The 27,760-nt window shown below is 43.0% G+C and overlaps 1 protein-coding gene across 4 annotated transcripts in view; it reads left to right on the top strand.

Annotated features, from left to right (window-relative positions):
* LRCH2 (leucine rich repeats and calponin homology domain containing 2) overlaps nucleotides 1–27,760 on the top strand; it is a 263,804-nt gene that overhangs the window by 176,492 nt on the left and 59,552 nt on the right. For 2 of the 4 annotated variants that reach the window (XM_030209796.1, XM_030209798.1), the window contains one exon: nucleotides 24,842–24,892. In XM_030209796.1, coding sequence (XP_030065656.1) covers nucleotides 24,842–24,892 — 51 coding nt within the window. The remainder of the gene's footprint in view (nucleotides 1–24,841; nucleotides 24,893–27,760) is intronic. The other 2 variants (XM_030209797.1, XM_030209799.1) reach the window with 1 other exon arrangement.

Consider the following 27,760-nt stretch of genomic DNA (forward strand, 5'->3'; position numbering starts at 1 on the left):
TAATTGAGAATAATATTCCTGTTTGGCAAGGAATAGGGAGGACTGGAAGGAGGATAGCATGAATTTGTAATGGGTGAAGTCTGACAGGGTGCGAGATTTCTTCCAGAGTCGTTCAGCAGATCGGGTGCAGGAGCGAAGGTAACGGATGCAAGGGGTTAACCAGGGCTGAGGATTAGTGCGCTTAGTGGGTCGAGAGACAAGATGGTGCTAGGGTATCCAGAGCAGTGGAGAGATTTTCATTGTAGGTATTGACAGCTGTGTCGACAGATTCGGAAGGCGAGATGGAAGGGAAGAGATTGGAGATGTGAGAGGATAGGGTAGGGGGGTTGATGGCCTGGAGATTCCTGAAGGCAGTGGCTATAGTTGGGCGAGGTTGAGGGGGAGGGTGATGAAGTGTGAGGGTGATTAGGTGATGATCTGAGATAGGAAGGACTGAGGTGCAGAAATTGGAAGGTGAGCAGGAAGAGAAGAGAACGAGATCGAGACAATGGCCATTACAGTGAGTAGGGGTGGTAGAGCATAGTTGGAGGTTAAAGGAGGATGTCAGAGAGAGGAATTTAGAAGCGTAGGAGTTGGATGGGTCGTCAACGTGAATATTAAAATCACCAAGAATGAGGAATGGAGATGAGGATCAAGAAAGACGGTGAGCCAAGCGTAAAAGTCAGTAAGGAAGGAAGAGAGGGGCTTATCAGGGGGGCGGTAGATGACTGCAACTCTGAGTGGTGTCGGGTAGAATAGCCGGATGGCATGAGTTTTGAAGGATGACAAGCAGTGAGACTGTGGCAGGGGGAGGGGTTGGAAACTACAAGAGGGTGAGAGAAGAAACCCAACGCCTCCACCGCATGCGTCTGGGCGGGGAGTGTGGGAGAAAAGATATCCTCCATGGCATAGGGCTACGATTGAGGCAGTGTCGTTAGGGGTTATCCAAGTTTCAGTTAAAGCGAGCGGAACGGGAGATGAACAAATCGTGGGTGAAGGAGAGTTTGTTGCGTACTGAGTGGGCATTCCATAGGGCACACGAGAAGGGGAGGGAAGCGGGGGGGGGGGGGGGGAGAAGGGGAATAGAGATGAGATTGGAGGCATTCTGGGATCGGTTACGTGGATATGGAGAGGAGAGTAGTAAATTGGATTGTAACATATATTAGGTCATCGACTATAGAGAGACCCTATTCGATATAAGGTTTAAGGTGGTAGTGCTTGTCATTGATAGCAAAGGGGTTAATTAGTCATGTGATAAGATTTTGGGTTTGTATAGATCGTGTATGGTGTTATTATTTGGACTTTAAGATGGATGTTTATGGTTTGCCTTCTTGAAAAGATCTGTTTTCAGTAGCCTTCGGAAGATGGTTAGGTCTTGCGTTATTTTTATGGCCTTCGGTAGTGCGTTTCACAGCTGCGTGTAGATGTATGAGAAACTGGTCGCGTATATGGATTTATATTTTAGTCCTTTACAGTTAGGATAGTGGTGATTGAGGAATATGCGTGATGATCTTTTTGCGTTCCTAGTAGGCAAGTCTATAATGTCTGACATATAGGTAGGGCCTTCTCCGTATATGATTTTGTGGACCAGGGTGCAAACTTTGAACGCAATTCGTTCTTTTAATGGGAGCCAGTGTAGTTTTTCTCTTAAGGGTTTGGCGCTTTCATATTTTGCTTTCCCAAATATGAGTCTGGCTGCTGTGTTTTGAGCGGTTTGAAGCTTCTAAATGATTTGTTCTTTGCATCCGGCATAGATGGCATTGCAGTAGTCTAGATGATTTAGCACCATTGATTGTACTAGGCTGCGGAATACTTCCCTTTGCATAGAACGGTTTGATTCTTTTAAGTTTCCACATTGAGTAGAACATTTTCTTTGCTGGATTTTTCGCATGGTCTTCGAGTGTGAGATTTCGATCAATTGTGACTCCCAGAATTTTCAGGCTATCTGAGACCGGAAGGGTGTAGTCTGGGGAGTTTATGGTATTGGGTTTGTTCGTGTTGTATTGTGAGGACAGGATGAGACATTGTGTTTTTTCTGCGTTTAGCTTTAGTTGGAATGCGCCTGCCCATGAGTTCATTATTTGGAGGCTGTGTGTGATTTCGTTTGTGATTTCGGTTATGTCTTGTTTAGTTATAAAGGAAAGCAAGTAAGGAAAGCATGGCAAGATATGGTTTTCAGAATGCTGTCCATGATAGATTTGTAGAAAAGGGGTGTGGCTATGGGGATAATTTTGACAGGTTAAGTTCGGAGGAAATTGGTGGGGGGGGGGGAGACATGTTTGTGTGTGTGGAGTTATTTATATGCATACTTTTATGTGTGGTGGTGATAATGCATATGGAGTGGTCAGGAGGTTGTGTGTTCTAGGGCAGGGATAGGCAACTCCGTTCCTCGAGAGCCGCAGGCAGGTCAGGTTTTCAGGATATCCACAATGAATATGCAGGAGATAGATTTGCATACCATGTAGGCAGTGCTTGCAAATCTATCTCCTGCATATTCATTGTGGATATCCTGAAAACCTGACCTGCCTGCGGCTCTCGAGGAACGGAGTTGCCTACCCCTGTTCTAGGGCAGTTATAGCGCTGTGTGTAACAGCCACACGGGAAGATGAGGGATTTCTTTAACATCAAGATTTGCTCAGTTACATCATATCATTTCACCATATAAAGCTCAGCATTCTTCTTACTATTAATTTTCTTATTTGTTCCTGCTTCACAATGTGCCACTTGCATATACTAAAATAAAACACTGCTCAAAGTATTCATTTTTGCAGTGCTGATCCTTTATTGCACAGCTTCTGCATGGGTGTGTGTGTGGATGCTGTATCTGTATCAGAGGAGCTTCAATGACAAATAAGCATAAATACAAACGTGCTTTTAAAATTACCAAAAAAATCATAAAGCTGCACTCAAAGCAACATACCAACAATCTATCTATATATATGTATATATATAAATATATATATATAAAAAAAATATATATATATATTTCTCCGAGGACAAGCAGGCTGCTTGTTCTCACTGATGGGTGACGTCCACGGCAGCCCCTCCAATCGGAACACTTTACTAGCAAAGGCCTTTGCTAGTCCTCGCGCGCCGATGCGCACCGCACATGCGCGGCCGTCTTCCCGCCCGAATCGGCTCATGTTTGTCAGTCTTCTTTTGTCCGTGCTCGGGACGGTCGTGTTTGCGCCGTTCGCGCCCCTTAAGTTGACCCTCGCGCGTCTTTGAGCTTTTTGCTTTAAAAAAAAAAAAGGGATCTTGGAGAAAGACCTTTTCGGTCTTTTTCCCCTTCCCGTGTTTCCAGTTTTTGCCCCGCTAAGTTTCCTTTCGTTTTCGGGGTAGGCCCTTTTGAGGCCTCGGTTCGAGTTTTCCTCTCCCTCTTTTTGGTGCCTTTACCGCCATTACGAGTTTTGATTTGGCCAGCGTGATTTTTCCGCCCATGTCATCGAAGTCTTCCAGCGGCTTCAAGAAGTGCACCCAGTGCGCCCGGGTAATCTCGCTCACTGATAGGCACGCGTCGTGTCTTCAGTGTCTGGGGGCTGGGCACCGCCCGCAGGCCTGTAGTCTTTGCGCCCTTTTACAGAAAAGGACTCAGGTAGCGAGATTGGCCCAGTGGAACGTGTTGTTCTCGGGCTCTTCGTCGGCAACAGCACCGGGAGTATCGAGTGCATCGACGTCGACAGCTTCAAGACCTTCGTCCTCGGCATCGATTGTATCGACTGCATCGAGGCATCGACCCTCTGCATCGTCGGTACCGAGACATCGAAAGGCTGCGTCGGCGGTACCAGGACCTCCACCAGTGCTGATGTCGTCGGACGGTGGTGCTTCGACTGGAGTGCAGGTGAGGGCTGTCCATTCCCCTGCTGGTGGCGGTGAGCCTTCGGCTGGGTCTCCCCCTACCCTGAGGGCTCCTGCGGTACAGCCCCCCCGAGACCGACCTTCTTCGGCCTCGGCCCCGAGGAAGCGACGGTTGGATTCTACGTCCTCCTCGTCGGTACCGGGAAGTTCCGGTGACATGCTTCGTTTGAAAAAGTCAAAGAAGCATCGACACCGATCTCCTTCCCGCATCGGTACCGAGAGCTCTGGGTCGCCGAGGGAGTCGGCACCCAGTAGGCATCGGCACCGGGAGGACCGCTCACCCTCTGTTCAGGAGGTGTCGATGCGCTCCACCTTGGAAAGCCCGGAACAGCCTCCACGCTCGGAACAGACTCTGACCTCGACGCCTGCATCGGCTTCTATGTCTTTCTCCACAGCCGCCCTGCACGAGAGTCTCCGGGCCGTTCTTCCAGAGATCCTGGGAGAGCTGTTGCGCCCTTCCCCTCCGGTACCGGGGGTGCTTGCGCCGCCGGTACCGTCGAGTGAGGCTCCGGCTGGCCCCTTGCCCGGGGTGAGGTCTCCGACATCGGTGCCGCTTGCGGTACCAACTGCGGCCGCCTCCCAGGAGGGCTCCCCGACAACGTCGGCGGAGGGAGCTTCGCCGGTGCTGGCGAGGGAGTCTACCTCTCGACGCTCACACCGTGGCCGTGTTTCCACGGATTCGAGCCGGGCACGGCTTCAGACACAGGTTCATGAACTTGTGTCTGATACCGATGGTGAGGCCTCGTGGGAGGAGGAGGAGGACATCAGATATTTCTCTGACGAGGAGTCTGATGGCCTTCCTTCGGATCCCACTCCCTCCCCTGAAAAGCAGCTTTCTCCTCCCGAGAGTCTGTCTTTTGCGGCCTTTGTCCGGGAGATGTCTACGGCCATCCCCTTCCCGGTGGTTGTGGAGGACGAGCCCAGGGCTGAAATGTTTGAGCTCCTGGACTATCCTTCTCCACCTAAGGAAGCGTCCACAGTACCCATGCATCATGTCCTAAAAAAGACATTGCTGGCGAACTGGACCAAGCCTCTAAGTAATCCCCACATTCCCAAGAAGATCGAGTCCCAGTACCGGATCCATGGGGACCCAGAGCTGATGCGCACTCAGTTGCCTCATGACTCTGGTGTTGTGGATCTGGCCCTAAAGAAGGCCAAGAGTTCTAGGGAGCATGCTTCGGCGCCCCCGGGCAAGGACTCTAGAACCTTAGACTCCTTTGGGAGGAAGGCCTACCATTCTTCTATGCTCATGGCCAAAATCCATTCTTACCAGCTCTACACGAGCATACACATGCGGAACAATGTGCGGCAGTTGGCGGGCTTGGTGGACAAGCTCCCTCCTGAGCAAGCCAAGCCATTTCAGGAGGTGGTCAGGCAGCTGAAGGCGTGCAGAAAATTCCTGGCCAGAGGGGTATATGATACCTTTGATGTTGCGTCCAGGGCCGCTGCTCAAGGTGTGGTAATACGCAGACTCTCATGGCTGCGTGCCTCCGACCTGGAGAATAGGATCCAGCAGCGGATTGCGGACTCTCCTTGCCGAGCGGACAATATTTTTGGAGAGAAAGTCGAACAGGTGGTAGAGCAGCTCCACCAGCGGGATACCGCTTTCGACAACTCCCCCTTCATTATCTCCTCAGACCCTTGCTGAATTCTTTCACAACAAGGTTCAAAAGATAAACCTTGCTTTCTCTACCTCACCAGCTCTCCCTCCACTAGTCCGTTCCCCTCTCTCTCCTTCCCCTCATTCCCTTTCTTCCTTTCCTGAAGTTACTATTGAGGAAACTACACTTCTCCTTTCTTCCTCAAAATGTACCACCTGTTCCTCTGATCCCATTCCCACCCACCTTCTTAATGCCATCTCTCCTACTCTTATTCCTTTTATCTGTCACATTCTCAACCTCTCACTTTCCACTGCGACCGTCCCTGCTGCCTTTAAACATGCTGTGGTCACACCTCTTCTTTAGAAGCCTTCACTTGACCCTACTTGTCCCTCTAATTACCGACCCATCTCCCTCCTTCCTTTTCTCTCCAAATTACTTGCGCGTGCTGTTCACCGCCGCTGCCTTGATTTTCTCTCCTCACATGCTATTCTTGACCCATTACAATCTGGTTTTCGCCCTCTCCACTCAACCGAAACTGCGCTTACTGAAGTCTCCAATGACTTATTACTGGCTAAATCCAGAGGTCAATATTCCATCCTCATTCTTCTTGATCTTTCCGCTGCTTTTGACACTGTCGATCACAGCATACTTCTCGATACCCTGTCCTCACTTGGATTCCAGGGCTCTGTCCTTTCCTGGTTCTCTTCCTACCTCTCCCTCCGCACCTTTAGTGTTCACTCTGGTGGATCCTCTTCTACTTCTATCCCTCTGCCTGTCGGCGTACCTCAGGGTTCTGTTCTTGGTCCCCTCCTCTTTTCTATCTACACTTCTTCCCTTGGTTCATTAATCTCATCCCATGGCTTTTCCTACCATCTCTATGCTGATGACTCCCAAATCTACCTTTCTACCCCTGATATCTCACCTTGCATCCAAACCAAAGTTTCAGCGTGCTTGTCTGACATTGCTGCCTGGATGTCTCAACGCCACCTGAAATTAAATATGACCAAAACCGAGCTTCTCATTTTCCCCTCCAAACCCACCTCCCCGCTCCCCCCGTTTTCTATTTCTGTTGATGGCTCTCTCATTCTCCCTGTCTCCTCAGCTCGAAACCTTGGGTCATCTTTGACTCTTCTCTCTCCTTCTCTGCTCATATCCAGCAGACCGCCAAGACCTGTCGTTTCTTTCTTTACAACATCCGTAAAATCCGCCCCTTTCTTTCCGAGCACTCTACCAAAACCCTCATCCACACCCTTGTCACCTCTCGTTTAGACTACTGCAATCTGCTTCTTGCTGGCCTCCCACTTAGTCACCTCTCCCCTCTCCAGTCGGTTCAAAACTCTGCTGCCCGTCTCATCTTCCGCCAGGGTCGCTTTACTCATACTACCCCTCTCCTCAAGACCCTTCACTGGCTCCCTATCCGTTTTCGCATCCTGTTCAAACTTCTTCTACTAACCTATAAATGTATTCACTCTGCTGCTCCCCGTATCTCTCCACACTCGTCCTTCCCTACACCCCTTCCCGTGCACTCCGCTCCATGGATAAATCCTTCTTATCTGTTCCCTTCTCCACCACTGCCAACTCCAGACTTCGCGCCTTCTGTCTCGCTGCACCCTACGCCTGGAATAAACTTCCTGAGCCCCTACGTCTTGCCCCATCCTTGGCCACCTTTAAATCTAGACTGAAAGCCCACCTCTTTAACATTGCTTTTGACTCGTAACCACTTGTAACCACTCGCCTCCACCTACCCTCCTCTCTTCCTTCCCGTTCACATTAATTGATTTGATTTGCTTACTTTATTTATTTTTTGTCTATTAGATTGTAAGCTCTTTGAGCAGGGACTGTCTTTCTTCTATGTTTGTGCAGCGCTGCGTATGCCTTGTAGCGCTATAGAAATGCTAAATAGTAGTAGTAGTAGACAAGTTCTCCCGACGGCAGCCTTCAGCTTCTACCTCCACAGGTAGACGTTTTTATGGGGGAAGGAAGACTGTTCCCTACTCTTCTGGTAAGCGTAGGTACAATCCTCCTTCTCGACAGCCTGCGGCCCAGGCTAAGCCCCAGCGCGCGCGCTCTCGTCAGCAGAGTGCGCCTCAGCAAGGCCCCACGGCTCCCCAGCAAAAGCAAGGGGCGAGCTTTTGACTGGCTCCAGCAGAGCATAGCCGACATCCAAGTGTCAGTGCCGGGCGACCTGCCAGTCGGGGGGAGGTTGAAAGTTTTTCACCAAAGGTGGCCTCTGATAACCTCCGACCGTTGGGTTCTTCAAATAGTCCAGCTAGGATACACCCTCAATTTGGCCTCCAAACCTCCAAATTGCCCACCGGGAGCTCAGTCTTACAGCTTCCAGCACAAGCAGGTACTTGCAGAGGAACTCTCCGCCCTTCTCAGCGCCAATGCGGTCGAGCCCGTGCCATCCGGGCAAGAAGGGCTGGGATTCTATTCCATTTACTTCCTTGTGGAAAAGAAAACAGGGGGGATGCGTCCCATCCTAGACCTAAGGGCCCTGAACAAATATCTGGTCAAGGAAAAGTTCAGGATGCTTTCCCTGGGCACCCTTCTTCCCATGATTCAGGAAAACGACTGGCTATGCTCTCTGGACTTGAAGGACGGCTACACGCACATCGCGATACTGCCAGCTCACAGACAGTATCTGCGATTTCAGCTGGGCACAAGTCACTTCCAGTACTGTGTGCTCCCCTTTGGGCTCGCCTCTGCGCCCAGAGTGTTCACGAAGTGCTTGGCTGTAGTAGCAGCGGCGCTTCGCAGGCTGGGAGTGCACGTGTTCCCCTATCTCGACGATTGGCTGGTGAAGAACACATCCAAGGCAGGAGCTCTACAGTCCATGCAGATGACTATTCGCCTCCTGGAGCTACTGGGGTTTGTGATAAATTATCCAAAGTCCCATCTTCTCCCAGTACAGAGACTCGAATTCATAGAAGCTCTGCTGGATTCTCGGACGGCTCGTGCATATCTCCCAGAGACGAGAGCCAACAACTTGTTGTCCCTCGTCTCGCGGGTGCGAGCATCCCAGCAGATCACAGCTCGGCAGATGTTGAGATTGCTGGGCCACATGGCCTCCACAGTTCATGTGACTCCCATGGCCCGCCTTCACATGCGATCTGCTCAATGGACCCTAGCTTCCCAGTGGTTTCAGGCTGCTGGGGACCTAGAAGACGTGATCCACCTGTCCACAAGTTTTCTCAAATCCCTGTATTGGTGGACGATTTGGTCCAATTTGACTCTGGGACGCCCTTTCCAAATCCCTCAGCCACAAAAAGTGCTGACTACGGATGCGTCTCTCCTGGGGTGGGGAGCTCATGTCAATGGGCTTCACACCCAGGGAAGCTGGTCCCTCCAGGAACGCGATCTGCAGATCAATCTCCTGGAGTTACGAGCGGTCCGGAACGCTCTGAAGGCTTTCAGAGATCGGTTGTCCCACCAAATTATCCAAATTCAGACAGACAACCAGGTTGCCATATATTACATCAACAAGCAGGGGGGCACCGGATCTCGCCCCCTGTGTCAGGAAGCCGTCAGCATGTGGCTCTGGGCTCGCCGTCACGGCATGGTGCTCCAAGCCACATACCTGGCAGGCGTAAACAACAGTCTGGCCGACAGACTGAGCAGGATTATGCAACCTCACGAGTGGTCGCTCAACTCCCGAGTAGTGCGCCAGATCTTCCAGGTGTGGGGCATCCCCTTGGTAGATCTCTTTGCATCTCGAGCCAACCACAAGGTCCCTCAGTTCTGTTCCAGGCTTCAGGCCAACGGCAGACTGGCATCGGATGCCTTCCTCCTGGACTGGGGGGAAGGTCTGCTGTATGCTTATCCTCCCATACCTCTGGTGGGGAAGACTTTGTTGAAACTCAAGCAAGACCGAGGCACCATGATTCTGATTGCTCCGTTTTGGCCACGTCAGATCTGGTTCCCTCTTCTTCTGGAGTTGTCCTCCGAAGAACCGTGGAGATTGGAGTGTTTTCTGACCCTCATCACACAGGACGAAGGGGCGCTTCTGCATCCCAACCTCCACTCTCTGGCTCTCACGGCCTGGATGTTGAGAGCGTAGACTTTGCCTCTTTGGGTCTGTCAGAGGGTGTCTCCCGCATCTTGCTTGCTTGCAGGAAAGATTCCACTAAGAGTAGTTACTTCTTTCTATGGAGGAGGTTTGCCGTCTGGTGTGACAGCAAGGCCGTAGATCCTCGCTCTTGTCCTACACAGACCCTGCTTGAATACCTGCTGCACTTGTCTGAGTCTGGTCTCAAGACCAACTCTGTAAGGGTTCACCTTAGCGCAATCAGTGCATACCATTACCGTGTAGAAGGTAAGCCGATCTCAGGACAGCCTTTAGTTGTTCGCTTCATGAGAGGTTTGCTTTTGTCAAAGCCCCCCGTCAAACCTCCTACAGTGTCATGGGATCTCAATGTCGTTCTCACCCAGCTGATGAAACCTCCTTTTGAGCCACTGAACTCCTGCCATCTGAAGTACTTGACCTGGAAGGTCATTTTCTTGGTGGCAGTTACTTCAGCTCGTAGAGTCAGTGAGCTTCAGGCCCTGGTAGCCCAGGCCCCTTACACCAAATTTCATCATAACAGAGTAGTCCTCCGCACTCACCCTAAGTTCTTGCCAAAGGTTGTGTCGGAGTTCCCTCTGAACCAGTCAATTGTCTTGCCAACATTCTTTCCCCGTCCTCATTCCTGCCCTGCTGAACGTCAGCTGCACACTTTGGACTGCAAAAGAGCATTGGCCTTCTATCTGGAGCGGACACAGCCCAACAGACAGTCCGCCCAATTGTTTGTTTCTTTTGATCCCAACAGGAGGGGAGTGGCTGTGGGGAAACGCACTATATCCAATTGGCTAGCAGATTGCATTTCCTTCACTTACGCCCAGGCTGGGCTGGCTCTTGAGGGTCATGTCACAGCTTATAATGTCAGAGCCATGGCTGCGTCAGTGGCCCACTTGAAGTCAGTCACTATTGAAGAGATCTGCAAAGCTGCGACGTGGTCATCTGTCCACACATTCACATCTCATTACTGCCTGCAGCAGGATACCCGACGCGACAGTCGGTTCGAGCAGTCAGTGCTTCAGAATCTGTTCGGGGTTTAGAATCCAACTCCACCCCCTAGACCCATGTTTATTCTGTTCCAGGCTACACTCTCAGTTAGTTGGAAAAATTGTTAGGTCAATTTCAGTTATGTCCTCGCCGTTGCGAGGCCCAATTGACCATGTTTGTTGTTTTGAGTGAGCCTGAGGGCTAGGGATACCCCATCAGTGAGAACAAGCAGCCTGCTTGTCCTCGGAGAAAGCAAATGCTACATACCTGTAGAAGGTATTCTCCGATGACAGCAGGCTGATTGTTCTCACAAACCCGCCCGCCTCCCCTTTGGAGTTGTGTCTTCCCTTGTCTTTGTTTTGCTACCTACGGGACTGACGAACACGAGCTGGTTCGGGCGGGAAGACGGCCGCGCATGCGCGGTGCGCATCGGCGCGCGAGGACTAGCAAAGGCCTTTGCTAGTAAAGTGTTCCGATTGGAGGGGCTGCCGTGGACATCACCCATCAGTGAGAACAATCAGCCTGCTGACCTCGGAGAATACCTTCTACAGGTATGTAGCATTCGCTATATAAAGCAATATGTTACATGTTAAGAGCTGTTTAAAAGATGCTAAAAATTGAATATATAGTTTAATTTTTTATTTAAATGTTTTAATGCACACGATGAAACATATTGTTCCTGCTGCGTGTTTTGGCTTTTATTACCTGTTTTTAGTGTTCTTTCATTCCTTTTCATAGCTTTTTTGCTTTCCAATAGGATCTCTTAGTTTTTCCAGTTTTATTATGTTTACATTAATAGCCCACAGTGCAATCTTTTTTGGAGCTCCAAGTGTATGTTTTAAATTGTCCCAGGCTTTTAACTCATATGGTTACATTCATAGCATGCACTATTGTGTTTTTTGAGATTGTGGTTGTGTATAAAGTTGTTTTTTTTTTTCACAACTGTGTGATCTCTGACCTACCCACAATCCCTATTTAAGCTAGTAAAGAGACAGCAATGGTGGATTCACCACTGGACTCTGTGCTGCTTTTCTGGAAGTGAAGGTAAGACTGCTGCCACGTTTTCTTTTGCCTGCTTAATTTTTTAATTATGAGAGCAGTAGTGAAGTTTTGGAACAGTGAGCCATCAACTAAAGTTCTTTTTATTTATCCTAGCTGTTTTTACCTGTAAAGTGAAATGTTGTGGAAACACCTTCGGGGTATATACTTATCATTTAACTGTGCTTCTGCCTATATATGTTATTTTATTGCCTTTTTATATTCTATTTATTCAATTTTTAGCATCTTTTAAGTGGCTCTTACATATAGCATATTGTTTTTTATATATTTAGATAGTTGGTATATTGCTTTGAGGTTTTTTTTTTTTTTGGTAGTTTTAATAACACATGTTTGTATTTATGTTTATTGGCAGTTCTGTCATTGAAGTCCCTGACACAACCCTAGTTACGGCAAAACAAGATCTTGGATCTTGTCTATAATTAATGATTCATATGTGTGTCGTGAATAAATTCGACTTTTTATTTCTACCCTTGTGATCTGCTCCTTTTTTGCTCCATTCTGGATATTGCAGATTGTCTGCCTATTTGTTTTCTCGGATCGTCTTTATCAAAGGAGGCTGTTTGGTGAACTAACAAAGGGGTTCTTTTACTAAGGTGAGCTGAAAAATGGCCTGCGGTAGTATAGGCACGTGTTTTGGGTGCTCTGAGATCCATTTTTCAGCGTGCCTGCAAAAAAATGCCTTTTTTACATTTTTGAAGAAAATGGACGTGCAGCAAAATCAAAATTGCCGCACGTCCATTTTGGGTCAGAGACCTTACTGCCAGCCATTGACCTACCAGTAAAGTCTCATGCGGTAACCGGGTGGTAATGACCTATGTGCGTCAAATGCTACTTGGCGTGCGTACGATAATGCGCATCTGAAAATAAAAATTCATTTTTGGATGCGTCTATTGGACGTGCGCCAAAAATTAAATTATCGCAACAGCCACGTGGTAGCCAGGCGGTAACTCCATTTTGGTGCTAGTAGATGCTTACGCGGCTTAGTAAAAGGGCCCCAAAGTGAATGGACCCTTCTGCAGATAACTTGAACTAATCTTTAGTAAAAGACCCTTTGAGTGTTAAATTGGTTGCAAAACAACTTTCTGATTAGCAGCATAAGCATTTTAAAGTCCAACATTTTGGTAATAAGAATTTTGTGTATGCTCACAATATCCCTGATATCTCTGCTATAATTACTTTAGTAATTTTTTAAATACCTATAACCTATGCAAAGCAGCATACGTGTTGCAAAAAAAAAATGTTCATTTGCTACAGATGTATTTCCACAGATTTAGGGTCCTATTAACTAAAGTGCATTCAGGGGGTCTTTCACTAAAGTTTAGCTGGAGTTATCTGCAGCAGGGCCCATTTTATTCCTATGGACCCTGCTGCAGACAACTCGAGCTAAGCTTTAGTGTAAGACCCCCCTAAGTTGTGCATTTACTGCATGTTAATAGCCAAAATTAATACATGATAAGTACAAAGGCTGTGAAGGATTCTACCTGCAGTTTCCACAGGTAAGTTCTCTACCATACAGTACTGTCAAGCGTGATTAGCGTGGATGTACCTAATGCCAGCTGTTAGGGTGACGGTAAGTGCACTTTTGCTAAATGCACATTTGACAGCACATACTACTCACTGTGCCCAATATCCATTTATACCCTACCCCATCCTATGCTAAGCAAGTTAGCATGGGACTTTTACTACACTGGCTATTTTAGTGTGCGGTGGCTGTTAGCACAGGCATCCACTAATTCACGTCCTGAAACCTATGCTAGTTTCTTAGCACACTTTAGTAAATATACCCCTTAATTAAATTACATTTTTCTTTGACTTTTATATCCCACACCATATACAGAAATAAGGTAAAAACAATTAAAAACATGATTATATCATACAACTTTTAATTCTGTTACAATAAATATTTCTTAAAAAACCACTTCTAGTGATATGTTTTGAAAAACATTTCCTCTTACAATTAATATTTTGAAAATACCCACTCCCTTATAACGAATTAACACATCCATTAATGACTGTCTCCTGAAGCACATTGTTCTCCATTCAAATAGCTGAATAGTTGCCTAAACTCAAACAAAAGAACATTATTTTTTAATAATCAGATCAGCTTATAAGTAATAGAATTATTCATACCAATCATAAAACTGGTATTTCATGGCAGCCATCAACATTTGTCATTGTCTTAATAACTGCTTCTCAAAAAGCCAAGTCTTTAATTTTCTCTTAGAGTAAATAATTTGACTATATTTTGAGCTTTAGTAGAATTTTATTCCAGATGTATTTAATTATAAAATATATATGCTGCCTTATTGGCATATAGCATTCGAAGTGGTTTGCAACCAATCTAAACAGCGAAACAATAAAATAATGATAAAAAACAAAAACAGATAGAAACAAACAACCAATCAATATAAAAATACACCTGTTGGATCCCAAATCTGTCTCATCCCTAGTGGCAGATTTTCTTTTTAGCTTTGCCACTAACTGGCTTATTAGTAGAGACCAGTTTCAACTCCTATACAGATAGAATATTCAGCTGAAAGTTAAGATTGGAACCTAAGATCTCAGGTTGGATGGTATTTGTATAGAATGCTGTTTTTCTGTGATTTTGTTAAGAATAAGTCCAGACTATTTCCTCACGTAATTCATTGATGGGAAAATGTTTACGCCCCTCTCTTAATTTCCCCTATTATTGTATTACTATTTATTACATTTGTATCCCACATTTTCCCACCTATTTGCAGGCTCAATGTGGCTTACAGAGTTTGGTTATGACATAATCATTCCATGATATCAGATACAATTGGTGATGTACAAAGATTGAGTAAGGGAAGAGAGAGGGAAGGTGTTAGGCAGGATAGAAGGTGGACTTTAATGATTGGGTGGATTGGTGAGGTAGTTGTGTAAGGTTATGGGTTCTCTTTGTAGGCCTTGTTGAAGAGATGTGTCTTCAAAGATTTGCGGAAGTTAGTAATTTCATCAATCGCTTTCAGGGCTGTAGGTAATACATTCCACAACTGCGTTCTCATGTAGGAAAAGGTGGTGGCGTGTATCAGCTTGTATTTCAGTCCTTTATAGCTAGGGAAGTGCAAATTGAGAAATTTGCGGGATGACCTTTTGGCATTTCTGGGAGGCAAGTCCACAAGTTTTAGCATGTAGATTGGGGTGTCTGCATGAATGATTTTGTGTACAATCGTGCAGACCTTGAACGCAATGCGTTCCTTGAGTGGGAGCCAGTGACGTTTCTCTCTAAGGGGTTTAGCATTTTCATATTTAGTTTTTCCAAATATGAGTCTGGTGGCGGTATTCTGGGCTGTTTGGAGTTTTTTGATGGTCTGTTCTTTGCAGCCAGCATACAATACGTTACAGTAGTCCTGATGACTTATTACCATTGACTGTACCAGGGTAAGGAAGATATATCTCGGGAAGAAAGGTTTTACTCTTTTGAGTTTCCACATGGAGTGGAACATCTTTTTTGTTGTGTTCTTCATGTGAGCATCGAGTGTGACTCCAAGAATTTTTAGATTTTGTGCGACAGGGAGAGAACAGTATGGTGTGGTTATGGTGGAGTAGTTGTTTTTGTTGTGTTGTGAGGTGAGTACAAGACATTGTGTTTTTTCTGCATTGAGTTTTAGCTGGAATGCATCTGCCCAGGAGTGCATGATTTGGAGGCTTTGGTTGATCTCGTTGGTTATTTCGTTTAGATCATGTTTGAATGGAATGTAAATCGTAACATCATCTGCGTATATGTAGGGATTAAGGTTTTGATTGGCTAGAAGTTTGGCTAAAGGTATCATCATTAGGTTGAAGAGACTTTGTGATAGGGGGGATCCTTGGGGAACTCCACATTCAGGTATCCGTGGGGGTGATATGTCCGTATTCGTTGTTACTTTATATGATCTTGTGGTCAGGAATCCTTTGAACCATTTGAGAACTGTACCTCCTACTATATTGCACTGAATAGTTTCTGTTCATTACCAAAATGCAATGTTAGACAACAGGAATCTGAGTAAGTGCTTTAAAACTATTTTCAAATTGTTACATTTATTTAAAGAATAAAGTTATGCAATACTCATACCATCCATGTGAAAAATTAACTGCCCTTTTAGTTAGTCAATCAAATTGGTAACTAAATTCAGCTAATTGAGCATAGCCAAGCTTGATTTCATCCAGCCCTGTTGAATGTAAGCTTCACTATATATTGAACCTTACCATAAGAGTGAAGCTATTTCCATGAGGTTTTTACAAGAACACTATTCCACGATCAAAACAAATTCCCGAAAAGATGAGAAAAGTTGAAATATATCAATCTGGAAAGGGTTATAAAACTATTTCTAAAGCTCTGGGACTCCACCAAACCACAGTGAGTACAGTCATATAGAAATAATGGTTCTATCTTCCCAGGAATGACTTGCCTGCCAAAATTACTTGAAGTGCACAGCGACAACTCATCTAGTAAGTTGCAAAACATCCCAGAAGACTATGCAAAGAACTGCAGGTTTCTCTAGGCCTCAGAAAGAGACTGGGCAAAAATGGGATTCATGGGAGAACAGCAAAGCAGAAACCATTTCTATCTGAAAATAACACTGATACTTGTCTCACATTTAGAAGTACACACCTGGATGATTCCCAAGCCTTTTGAGATAATGTTCTATGGTCAGATGAGTCAAAAGTGGAACTGTTTGGACAACATAGATTTAATTATGTATGGTAGTTTACAATACAGTTTGTGGACAAAGGCTCCTGGAACCGCTAGACCTTATACAGCAGCTAAGCAGATACGTGCTAGCATTTGTTACTTTGCAGGCATGCTGTTAAGAGTTATGAATGAGTTTTGCATGGACACATTGTTGAAGAATTTTTTGATCAAACATAAGTTGATTTACACCAAGTTAGCATGTTTGTTTTTAAGGGGTTTAGAGATCTGTGATGTATTAGCAGTTAACGCTGTTTAGGGTTGTTGGTTGAAGCATAGGGGAGCTGTATTGTATACTATAGGATTTTTTTCTCCTCTTAGAAATTGTGAGTTGATGAAAAGATTTAATTGATTATGCTGCAAATACAGCATTCCACAGTAAGATCATCATACCAAGTGTGAAGGTGCATGGGAATGCTTTGCTATCCCAGGACCTGAAAAACTTGCCATTATTGAAGAAATCATGAATTCTGCACTGTACCAGAAAACTCTGTCTGGTCATCTGTAAGTTAAGTGTAATTGGGTCATGCAGCAAGACTGAATCTAATACAGTAAAGCAAGTTTTACATTTGAATGACTGAGCGAAACCAAATTAAAGTTTTGATTTGGTCTTGTCAAAGTCTTGACTTGAACCCTGAAACAAGCAGGGATTTAAAGCAGTTCTGCAAAGAAGGTGGGCTAAGATTCCTCAACAGGGATGTGAAAGACTGATGTCAAATTAACTGCCTCTGTATCGTTCCATGGTGCGATCTCACATTGAGTATTGTGTTCAATTCTGGTCACCGTATCTCAAAAAAGATTTAGCATAATTAGAAAAGATTCAAAAATAAATAGGCTGGAACTGCTCCTGTATGAGAAAAGGCTAAAGAGGTTAGTGCTCTTCAGCTTGGAAAAGAGACGGCTGAGGGGGGATATGATTGAGGTCCACAAAATCCTGAGTGGAGTGGAATGGGTAGAGGAGAATTGATTTTTCTCTCATTCAAAAAGTACAAAGACCAGGGAACACACAGTGAAATTGCATGGAAATATTTTTTCACTCACAGAATACTTAAGCTCTGGAACTCTCGTTGCCAAAGGATGTGATAACAGCGGTTAGTGTATATGGGTTTAAAAAAGGTTTGGGCAAGTTCTTGGATGAAAAATCCATAGTCTTGTTATTGAGATGGACATGGAGGAAGCCACTGCTTGCCCTGGGATTGGTAGCATGGAATGGTGCTACTAATTGTGTTTCTGCCAGGTACTTGTGACCTGGCTTGGCCACTGTTGAAGCAGAATACTGGGCTGGATGGACCAGTGGTCTGACCCAATATGGCTGTTCTTATAGGAAGCATTTGGTTGCAATTATTACTGCTAAAGGTGGTGTAACCAGTTATTAAGTATATGGGCAATTACTTTTCACATTGATGATATGGGTGTTGGTTAACTTTTGTTCCTTGACCTAGGGGCCATTTTACTAAGCGGCAGTAAGAACAAATATGTGCTTACCACATACTAAAAGGCACTATTTTAGCGTGAGGGGTGTGTTTGAGGACAGAGAGTAGGTATGCTCTGCGCTAACCAGCAAATCGCTGTGCTCTGTGGAAAATGTTACTCCTTGCCTGAAAAGAAGGAAAAAAGGATATCCTTCAGAGGGTCATCTGCTCTGCATATTTGAGAAGATTCTCTTTGGCAGAGCTTCTGTCTCCCTCTGCAGTGACTTTGAGTCCAGCCAAGAAGGAACAGCATCAACCATGTGCAAAACTTGCACATACGTCCTTTGAGGTTCTTGGGCCCAAAACTTGCTGACTTCAGATTGCTTGCACAGGCATGAGGAGACAGCACCTTACATGACCCCTTCAAAGGCACATGAGAAGCAGAAAGATACCAGTACTAAATGCTATCGAAGGGTATTCCCCAAAGCGCAAGTCTGGATGTTCATCTCTATTGCAGTTACTTGGACAAAAAGACAGTGCCAAGACACTATGGATGGCACATGTTAACCACTAGCAGTGGAGAATTAGCAGCACAAAAGATCTTCAAAAATGTTTAATGTTAATAGCTACTCAATTTCACTATAAAAGGACTTTTCATTGCTTCTTAGAGGATTGGTTGATGGACTCTTCTCACAAAGAGGCCATGTGTTTTTTTTTCCAAGCAATAATTCAGCCACTAGAGTTGCTGAGTTTCATCTTAAACTACCAAAAATCAGTCTTGCAATCAGTGTAAAAACTCAATTACACTGGAGCCAAAATAGGTACCAAGTTCATACAGAATACACTGATTGGGATCATTAGGAATCTCATGAGCAAAACAAGTTTCTCATCTCACTCATGATGTTTGTTGGCTGCATGGCTATCATAGTTCATGAGACTTTGGCATATACACCTTCACATGTGTCATCTGCAGCAGATGCAAAGATGCAACTGTGATCAGGTGTCCCAGCCATTGTTTGAATTAGCAAAGATAAACAGAGTTCTTTGCTCCCTTCAGTTTATTAAATTTGCTATACTGCTATGCTTTTTACAAGAAAAAGATCACATGGGTGCAGAAAAATAAAATTCATAAAACATAAAACATCAAAGGAATTACAGTGTTCAAATAGGAAAGAATCAAACAACTCAATCATACAGAGAACAAAAATAAAACCAATCATTACAGTTACCCACTTAAGCAATTGCTGAGGTACAGTAGCTTCAGGTAATATTCCTCCGGAGGATTCCACTTTGTCACATTTCTCTATGGTAACTCCAGCCTCTTCTCAACACCAGTCTCAAGGAGCTTGATAACTTGGTGTTGCCCAGAATGGAAGCATCACCACCACTTTGGAATTGGGAAATCTCCATTAACGACTGTAATATTGTGATGCAGCATTGAAAGAGCTGCAAGACCGTGGAATAGAATCTTTTGAAGCGCGAGCATTTGATGTCTCAATATTGACTTTGCATGCAGGCGTATGTGGAGGATATATGGCTTGTGCTTGATTCAGGTGGATGGAACAGTTTGTGGAGAATTCTTTGCAGGCATCTCCTAGGGATGTTTCGAGTCCATCTTTTTTTGGATTTGGGCGTTACCTATTTGGTGGATGTTTTTTCTATAACTTGATCAGAGCTTTTGCCAAAATTATGGCTCTTCTGGTAGCTGTGAGGCGTTATATTTGGCTTTGAAATTGTTCAGCAGTGGTTTAGTTTTTACAGTAGACTTGGAAAAGTTAGTTAAAATTCTTTCAGAGTCCAAGGTGCCTAGATGATCAAAGTATCATAAAGTTTCTTTAGCAAAGGGCATAGCTTTTTCTTTAGAGGTCAGTTTTTTGGAGGATCCCATAGAGATAACTGAGGCTTTTCCATAGTCTCCATGGGTAATTCCAAAAGTTCACAATACAGGTTTGCGGACCTGCTCTCTGCTACCAACTAGCATTGTTTTATCAGAGGTGAGCACAGATAACACAGATCTGTAGGTCTTAGAAGTTATTTGTAATGGATATGCCCTAGAATTTGCTTGACCTCTTCTTGAGGTGTTTTTAGAGTCATCAATCTTATTTAAAGGTAGCTGTGGTTTAGGCAGACTCTAGAATAATTTATTCAACCCCATCTCAGGAAGAAATGACAGGTTTGTATTCCATTTATTTTGCAGTGCCAAAGAATGAAGGTACTTTTTGGCCCATTCTCATCTCAAAATAGCTGGTTTCTAAAAATTCCAAGTATTTACATGGAGGCATTAAAGTCAATGATTTTAGCAGTAAAACCAGGTGAGTCTCTTACTTTAGATTTGATAGATGCTTACCTTTACGTTCCCATGCAGGCAATGCATCAGCAGTACCTTAGGCTCATAGTTTGGGATCAACATTTCCGTTTGGTTTTGCCACAGCTTCCCAATCATTCACAAAGGTAGTGATAGTTGTAGTAGCAGACCTATAAAAGGAGGATATTCTGGTACATCCATATTTGGATGATCGATTAATACATGCAAAGTACCTTGAGGAAAGTGAGACAGTTACTACTTGAATGATTACGTTTCTAGGGTGGTCAGTTTTTCCAAGAGTAAATGTGTCCCTTCTCAGTGTCTGAAATATTTAGGACTTATGTGGTGGTTGTAAAACTTACAAGTCAAGTATGGCTTTTTTGAAATAACTTGCAGTAGAGCTTATTGTATTTTTTTGATTTAATAAATAACACAAATTAACAAAAGGGTTTTCTTAATGCTAATGATAGACACTGGCAATTGGCTATAATGATATAACATAGGGGTCTACTGAGGCTTTTTCCTCTTTGTGCTTTTTTGCAGACATTCAAAATTTTGTAAGCCCTGCTAGAATTGCTGAGTATCTGGTGTATGATATACATTGTGTGTTTTGAAAATGTAAAAGTGCTTCACTGCCTTCCAGTTTATTATTAATAGTGGCAACTGCTGAAATATTTAGGATCAAGATTCAACACTATCTGGGCAAAGTTCTTCCACTACTGGAGAGAATGAAAACCCGAACTGAGTTCTAGTAACAACAGATGCAAATCTCAGTGGTTGGGGAGCACATTGTATAGGCAGTTGGACTCAAGGTTGCTGGTTGCCAGAGAAAGCCCAGTGGTCAATTAATCATTTGGAGACTCAAATGATCCATCTAGCTCTCAAGGAGTTTCATCATCTGGTTCAACACAAAGCAGTCAGGCTTATCTTAAGTAATTTGATGCCAGTGGCCTAAGCCAATAAGTTAAGGAGAGCAATAAATGAAGCTTCAAGTCACAGAAGAAGTGTATATGTAAATGGACTGAGCAGAGAAGAATTTGGAGAACATTTCTGCAATGTATGAGGAAGGGTTCAAAACATTCAAGTGGATTTCCCCAACAGGAATTCTGTAGATCCAGGAGAATGGAGTTTATTGGATGAAGTTTTCTTGGAAGTTGTGAATTATGGGGGACTTGCAGTTCTGAACCTGATGTCAACTGAAAACTGCTGCAACCTTTACATTCTGGATAACCACAGAAAGGATACAAACTAATCAGGAATAGATGCCATAATTCAACCTTGGGTCTGAATTGGGATTTGTGTACATACTTCCTTCATGGCCTTTGATAGGCAAGATTCTTCAACGCATAGAGAAATATGTTGGACTAATGGTGCTAAGAGCCCCAAATTAGTCAAGGATTCCATGGTATGGAGAGCTGATGAAATTAAAGGTGCTGAAATATCTGGCATTTTCCTCCAAATTTCCCCCGTTTGGTACAAGGTCCAATCAGCATGCAGGACTCATCTCCATTTTGTCTTTAGGTTTGGCTCCTGAGAGGGCATTGCTAAGGAAAAGAGTGTTGTTGGAAGCAGTTTCTACCCACTTACATTGTATAAAATGTTTGGCTTATATCAGAGACTAAAGAATTTTTGAAGGTTGGTATGAAGGAAAGGGTGGTGTTCCTCTATGATTCTCAGTTTTAGATGTCCAGAACATCTGCATAATATTCAATTCAAATCAATTCTTGGCTTAGTGCGGTTTACCTTCAAGGTGAGATAAAAGCAAATAATGTTAGTGTGTGAGGTATGAGAAACATTACAGACCATTGGTGTAATGCATGAGACTAAAAACATCAAGGAAAGGATAATGGATGATACTAGGAGGTAGAAGTCATGCTGGAGTGTTATGAAGCAGTCATTGGGAAGAGAAGTATTTAGGATAAGGGCTTGGCTTTCTTCTTTAAAGGTTCACCTGACAGCATTATCGTGCTTTAGAGGGCTAGTAACAAAAACAAAAGTTAAGAGCTTGGTTTCTCATCAGGATATGGTGTGTTTTCTTAGGTCAGTTAAATTGATAGATCTTCCTTGTTATCCAGTATTCCCTCCTTTAGATTTGAATTTGGTTCTTTCCACTTTGGTGCTAGCTTCTTTCAAACCTCTCTAGGAGGCACCTTTGAAAGATCTTACAGTTCAGACAGTTTTTTCTTGTTACCATTTGATTTGTTTGATGAATCTTAGTTGCAAGCTTTATCCTGTAGGGATCTTTTTTGGTTTTTAGTAAAGAGAAAGTTATTCTTCGACTGCTTCCATCCTTTCTTCGGAAAGTGTTTTCCTCTTTTTCATATGAATCTGTTCATCTCCTTACCTGTTTTTCAGGAGGTAAAAGATAAGAAAGAAACCTCTTTCCTGCACAAGTTAAATGTAGGCCATATTGAAGGTGTGCCTTATGCGAACAATGTAGACAAAGAGGACAAGTTGTTTGTCCTCTCTGGCAGAGCCCGTAAGGGAGAACCAGCAATGAAAGCAATGATAGCTCAATGGATTCAAGAAGCTATTGCATCTACTTACATCAAATATAGATATATAACAGTGAAATAATGGAAGATCTTCTTTCAAGTAAATATCAAAATGGAGAGATTGAGTAAAACAAACTTGAAGATCAAATCCAATCTCTACTGAAATATAAAAGTACTTATTCTGAGAATTCTTCCATACTTGACTTTCAAATAATATAGTAACAAGTATCCTACTTTAATCAAATCAGTGCTTTAAATAACAAATGGTTTAAAGATGCTATCATATTTCAAAAAAGGATGTTTATACGAGCATGCTCTTCAGCTCTGGAAATCATTTATAATATCCTGTAAAGAGCTGATCAGTAGGCTTCAAAGCACTAATGTCCTTCAAATGATGCCATCAATCTCAGTATCCAGTCAACTTAAAAAAGGTTTTTCAATGAAATGTATCTCACATGAACTAGAAATGCTCCCCATTCCACCTATAAATTCAAGCTTGCATTATATATGGTATATTGATGATCTTGAAGCAATGATTTACCAACTTTTCAATGAGTTCTCAGAAGAAACAAATAGTGAAACATGGACCACATCAAAAGGGACCCCTTCTTTCTTATAGATTGAAAAATTGTTGTATGGTGGATTTTTGAGATAAATACATTTGAACTTTATTTTAGTCTACTTCTAATATATTCTGTTCCTTGGCTAGGATTATTGAACTGTACTGCCTTTTGAGTTCAAAAATTATATTCTGTTGAGCTAAGTGCCTGTAATCCCAGTGATTGTGGCAGTCTGCCAACTTTCTATGAGCACTTCCAAAAAAATCTTAATAAGATTATATGATTGTTTTTTATGTATGTGAACTGCCAGGTGCTTGTGTTGGTACTTTATTATCTCTATCTTTGTTTGTCCATTATTCTGTAGAAGAATCTGTACGACATCTTACAATGCTATTTGTTCTTTTGTTTGAGTAAAAACATTTACATGGAAGTTTAGGTAGAAGATATATTTTAAAATCCTGTGTTAGAATAAGTATAAGTTTTATTCTGAAATTTAGTAGTCTAATGAAAGTAGCCATATTTCTCGACATGAATTCTGTAGGTGACAATAAGTATTATGGATTTAAGAGATGTGGAGAGGCATTTTCAGTAAATAATTTAAGTCCTATTTTGGACATTTTGCTAAAAACATCCAAAACCTGAGTGGCAAACATAGCCATTTACGAACCTGAAAAAGTCTCTCTCTCTCTTCGGTTCGAAAATTGCCTTTTTCTAGATGTTTTGTGCTCAGTGCATTTTTCTTTTGGGACCATTTTGGAAAAAGAAAATCCAAGAGAAAAACTACCAAAAAGCAGCCTTTGGGAGGTCTGAGGTGGGGAGTGGGGGTTATTCTTAGTAGACTGGCAACACAGACATCCCAGCAGAGCAGTGGGGCAGTCTAGAGTCACTGCAGTGGACTTCACATAAAAGGTCCCAGGTACATATCTCACCATATTGTGAGTCCTCCAGGAAGAGAGAGAAAAACCTACTGTACCTCACTATACACCACTACAGTAGCCCTCAAACTTACAGGTGTCACCTATTTGTAGGCACAGTAGGGGATATTAGCAGTAACATAGTGATTTTGGGGCTCATACATTTCACCACAAGTGTACATTGGAATGTGATATGGGCCTGGGTCCTCTTCTTTACAGTCCACTGCATGGACAACTATGCTACTCCTAGGATCTGCCTGCTGCTCTAACAAAAATGGCCATCTTATCTAAAGCTGTTATAGGGCATGGTATGTACTGTCACATCTTAGGGAAGGTAGAAAATGGTCTGTAACTACTAGGGGAGTAAGGGGGGGTATCCTGAATCCCTCCAGTGGTCATTTGGTCATTTAGGGCACTTTTGGTCACTTATTCATTGATTGAAACAGGTCTAGTCAAAAAAGTCTTAATTTTGGCCCTAGATGTTTTCATTTTGTTTCATTGTTGCAGGAAAATGTCTGTCTTTTGGTGTTTTGATGCTACCCGTGTCCTGCCCAAAACACACCCCCAACATGCCATCTTGAAATTTGGACAGACTGTGTAGAAAAACATCTAAAACCAGTGTCAAAAATTGCAACTTGGATGTTTTTAAGAGAAAAACTTCCATCTACTACCTTATCACGTTTTTGGATATTTTATGTTTTGAAAATGAGTCCGTAAGTCAACCAGATATGTGAAAAATTGCTGTTCGTTTTTGAGCGATTTGACAAGTGATTACAGTTGACCCTGCATTCTATAGTGATCATTGCAGTGCTGGGAAATATGGGCAAATTATTCTATTCTTTATTAAAAGAGATTACATAGCTCATCTTAGCTACATTAAGTCAAAGTTTTTAATGATCACATTTTCTTTTTCTTTTTAAGTACAAATCTTCTAGGAAGAGTTCAAGTGGAAATGGAAATGAAGAGGTGAGAGTAAGTTTGCTTTTAAAGGCTGTTCAATTGCTTTTCTAAACACAAACATTTTTAAACAGAAATTTGAAGTTGAACATCAGCAAACCTTATGATCAGTTGCAGCTTGCTGAATGTCTAATTACAAATGTAGTGGTTGAAAATGTTTTCTTTAAAATGCATATATAGATATATAACATGTTTGTCTATTTACGTGTCAACACACATACACACATACACATGTATGCACATGTGCACGCACACACACAGGGAGACCTATTACTATAGGATAGCACGTTGTCTGCCACAGGACCCATTTTATTCCTATGGACTCTGCTGCATAAGAACATAAGCATTGTCTTACTGGGACAGACTGAAGGTTCATCAAGCCCAGCATCCTATTTCCAACAATTGCCAATCCAGGCTACAAGTACCTGGCAAGATCCCAAAAACAGTACAATACATTTTGTGCTGCTTATCCTAGAAACAAGCAGTGGATTTTCCCCAAGTCCATCTTAATAATGGCTTATGGACTTTTTATTAGGAAGTTATTCAAACCTTTTTTTAACCCTGCTAAGCTAACTGCTTTTACCACATTCTCTGGCAACGAATTCCAGAGTTTAATTACATGTTGAGTGAAGAAATATTTTCTCCGATTAATTTTAAATGTAGTACTTTGTAGTTTCATTGCATGAGAGGTTTGCATAACCAGGAGTGTATGCAAATGATCTCATGAATATTCATTGTAGATATCCTGAAAACCTGACTGACTGGGATCCCATTAGGACAGGTTTGGAAATCACTGCCATAGAGAAAGAGAGGCTGTAAAAAAAAAATATTATATGTATATATATATATATATATATATATATATATATATATATATATATATATATATATATATATATATATATATATATATATTTTATATATATATATATACAGTGGTGGAAATAAGTATTTGATCCCTTGCTGATTTTGTAAGTTTGCCCACTGACAAAGACATGAGCAGCCCATAATTGAAGGGTAGGTTATTGGTAACAGTGAGAGATAGCACATCACAAATTAAATCCGGAAAATCACATTGTGGAAAGTATATGAATTTATTTGCATTCTGCAGAGGGAAATAAGTATTTGATCCCCCACCAACCAGTAAGAGATCTGGCCCCTACAGACCAGGTAGATGCTCCAAATCAACTCGTTACCTGCATGACAGACAGCTGTCGGCAATGGTCACCTGTATGAAAGACACCTGTCCACAGACTCAGTGAATCAGTCAGACTCTAACCTCTACAAAATGGCCAAGAGCAAGGAGCTGTCTAAGGATGTCAGGGACAAGATCATACACCTGCACAAGGCTGGAATGGGCTACAAAACCATCAGTAAGACGCTGGGCGAGAAGGAGACAACTGTTGGTGCCATAGTAAGAAAATGGAAGAAGTACAAAATGACTGTCAATCGACAAAGATCTGGGGCTCCACGCAAAATCTCACCTCGTGGGGTATCCTTGATCATGAGGAAGGTTAGAAATCAGCCTACAACTACAAGGGGGGAACTTGTCAATGATCTCAAGGCAGCTGGGACCACTGTCACCACGAAAACCATTGGTAACACATTACGACATAACGGATTGCAATCCTGCAGTGCCCGCAAGGTCCCCCTGCTCCGGAAGGCACATGTGACGGCCCGTCTGAAGTTTGCCAGTGAACACCTGGATGATGCCGAGAGTGATTGGGAGAAGGTGCTGTGGTCAGATGAGACAAAAATTGAGCTCTTTGGCATGAACTCAACTCGCCGTGTTTGGAGGAAGAGAAATGCTGCCTATGACCCAAAGAACACCGTCCCCACTGTCAAGCATGGAGGTGGAAATGTTATGTTTTGGGGGTGTTTCTCTGCTAAGGGCACAGGACTACTTCACCGCATCAATGGGAGAATGGATGGGGCCATGTACCGTACAATTCTGAGTGACAACCTCCTTCCCTCCGCCAGGGCCTTAAAAATGGGTCGTGGCTGGGTCTTCCAGCACGACAATGACCCAAAACATACAGCCAAGGCAACAAAGGAGTGGCTCAGGAAGAAGCACATTAGGGTCATGGAGTGGCCTAGCCAGTCACCAGACCTTAATCCCATTGAAAACTTATGGAGGGAGCTGAAGCTGCGAGTTGCCAAGCGACAGCCCAGAACTCTTAATGATTTAGAGATGATCTGCAAAGAGGAGTGGACCAAAATTCCTCCTGACATGTGTGCAAACCTCATCATCAACTACAGAAGACGTCTGACCGCTGTGCTTGCCAACAAGGGTTTTGCCACCAAGTATTAGGTCTTGTTTGCCAGAGGGATTAAATACTTATTTCCCTCTGCAGAATGCAAATAAATTCATATACTTTCCACAATGTGATTTTCCGGATTTAATTTGTGATGTGCTATCTCTCACTGTTACCAATAACCTACCCTTCAATTATGGGCTGCTCATGTCTTTGTCAGTGGGCAAACTTACAAAATCAGCAAGGGATCAAATACTTATTTCCACCACTGTATATATATATATATATATATATATATATATATATATATATATATATATATATATATATATATATATATATATAACTTGGGCTGAAATATGAGACAAATTAAAAAATGTAATTTAAGTTCCTAAATTTTGGCCTTAACTTTATATATATATATATATATATATATATATATATATATATATATATATATATATATATAAAGTTAAGGCCAAAATTTAGGAACTTAAATTACATTTTTTAATTTGTCTCATATTTCAGCCCAAGTTTTCAGCTGAAGGTCACCTAAACTTAGGTATCTAAAAGTTACGCCCCTATTTATAGTCTTGAAAACACCAATAGCCAATACCACTGGAAGAAG

This window comes from Microcaecilia unicolor, chromosome 7 (genome assembly GCF_901765095.1).
Source record: "Microcaecilia unicolor chromosome 7, aMicUni1.1, whole genome shotgun sequence".
NCBI classification, from domain to species: Eukaryota; Metazoa; Chordata; class Amphibia; order Gymnophiona; family Siphonopidae; genus Microcaecilia; species Microcaecilia unicolor.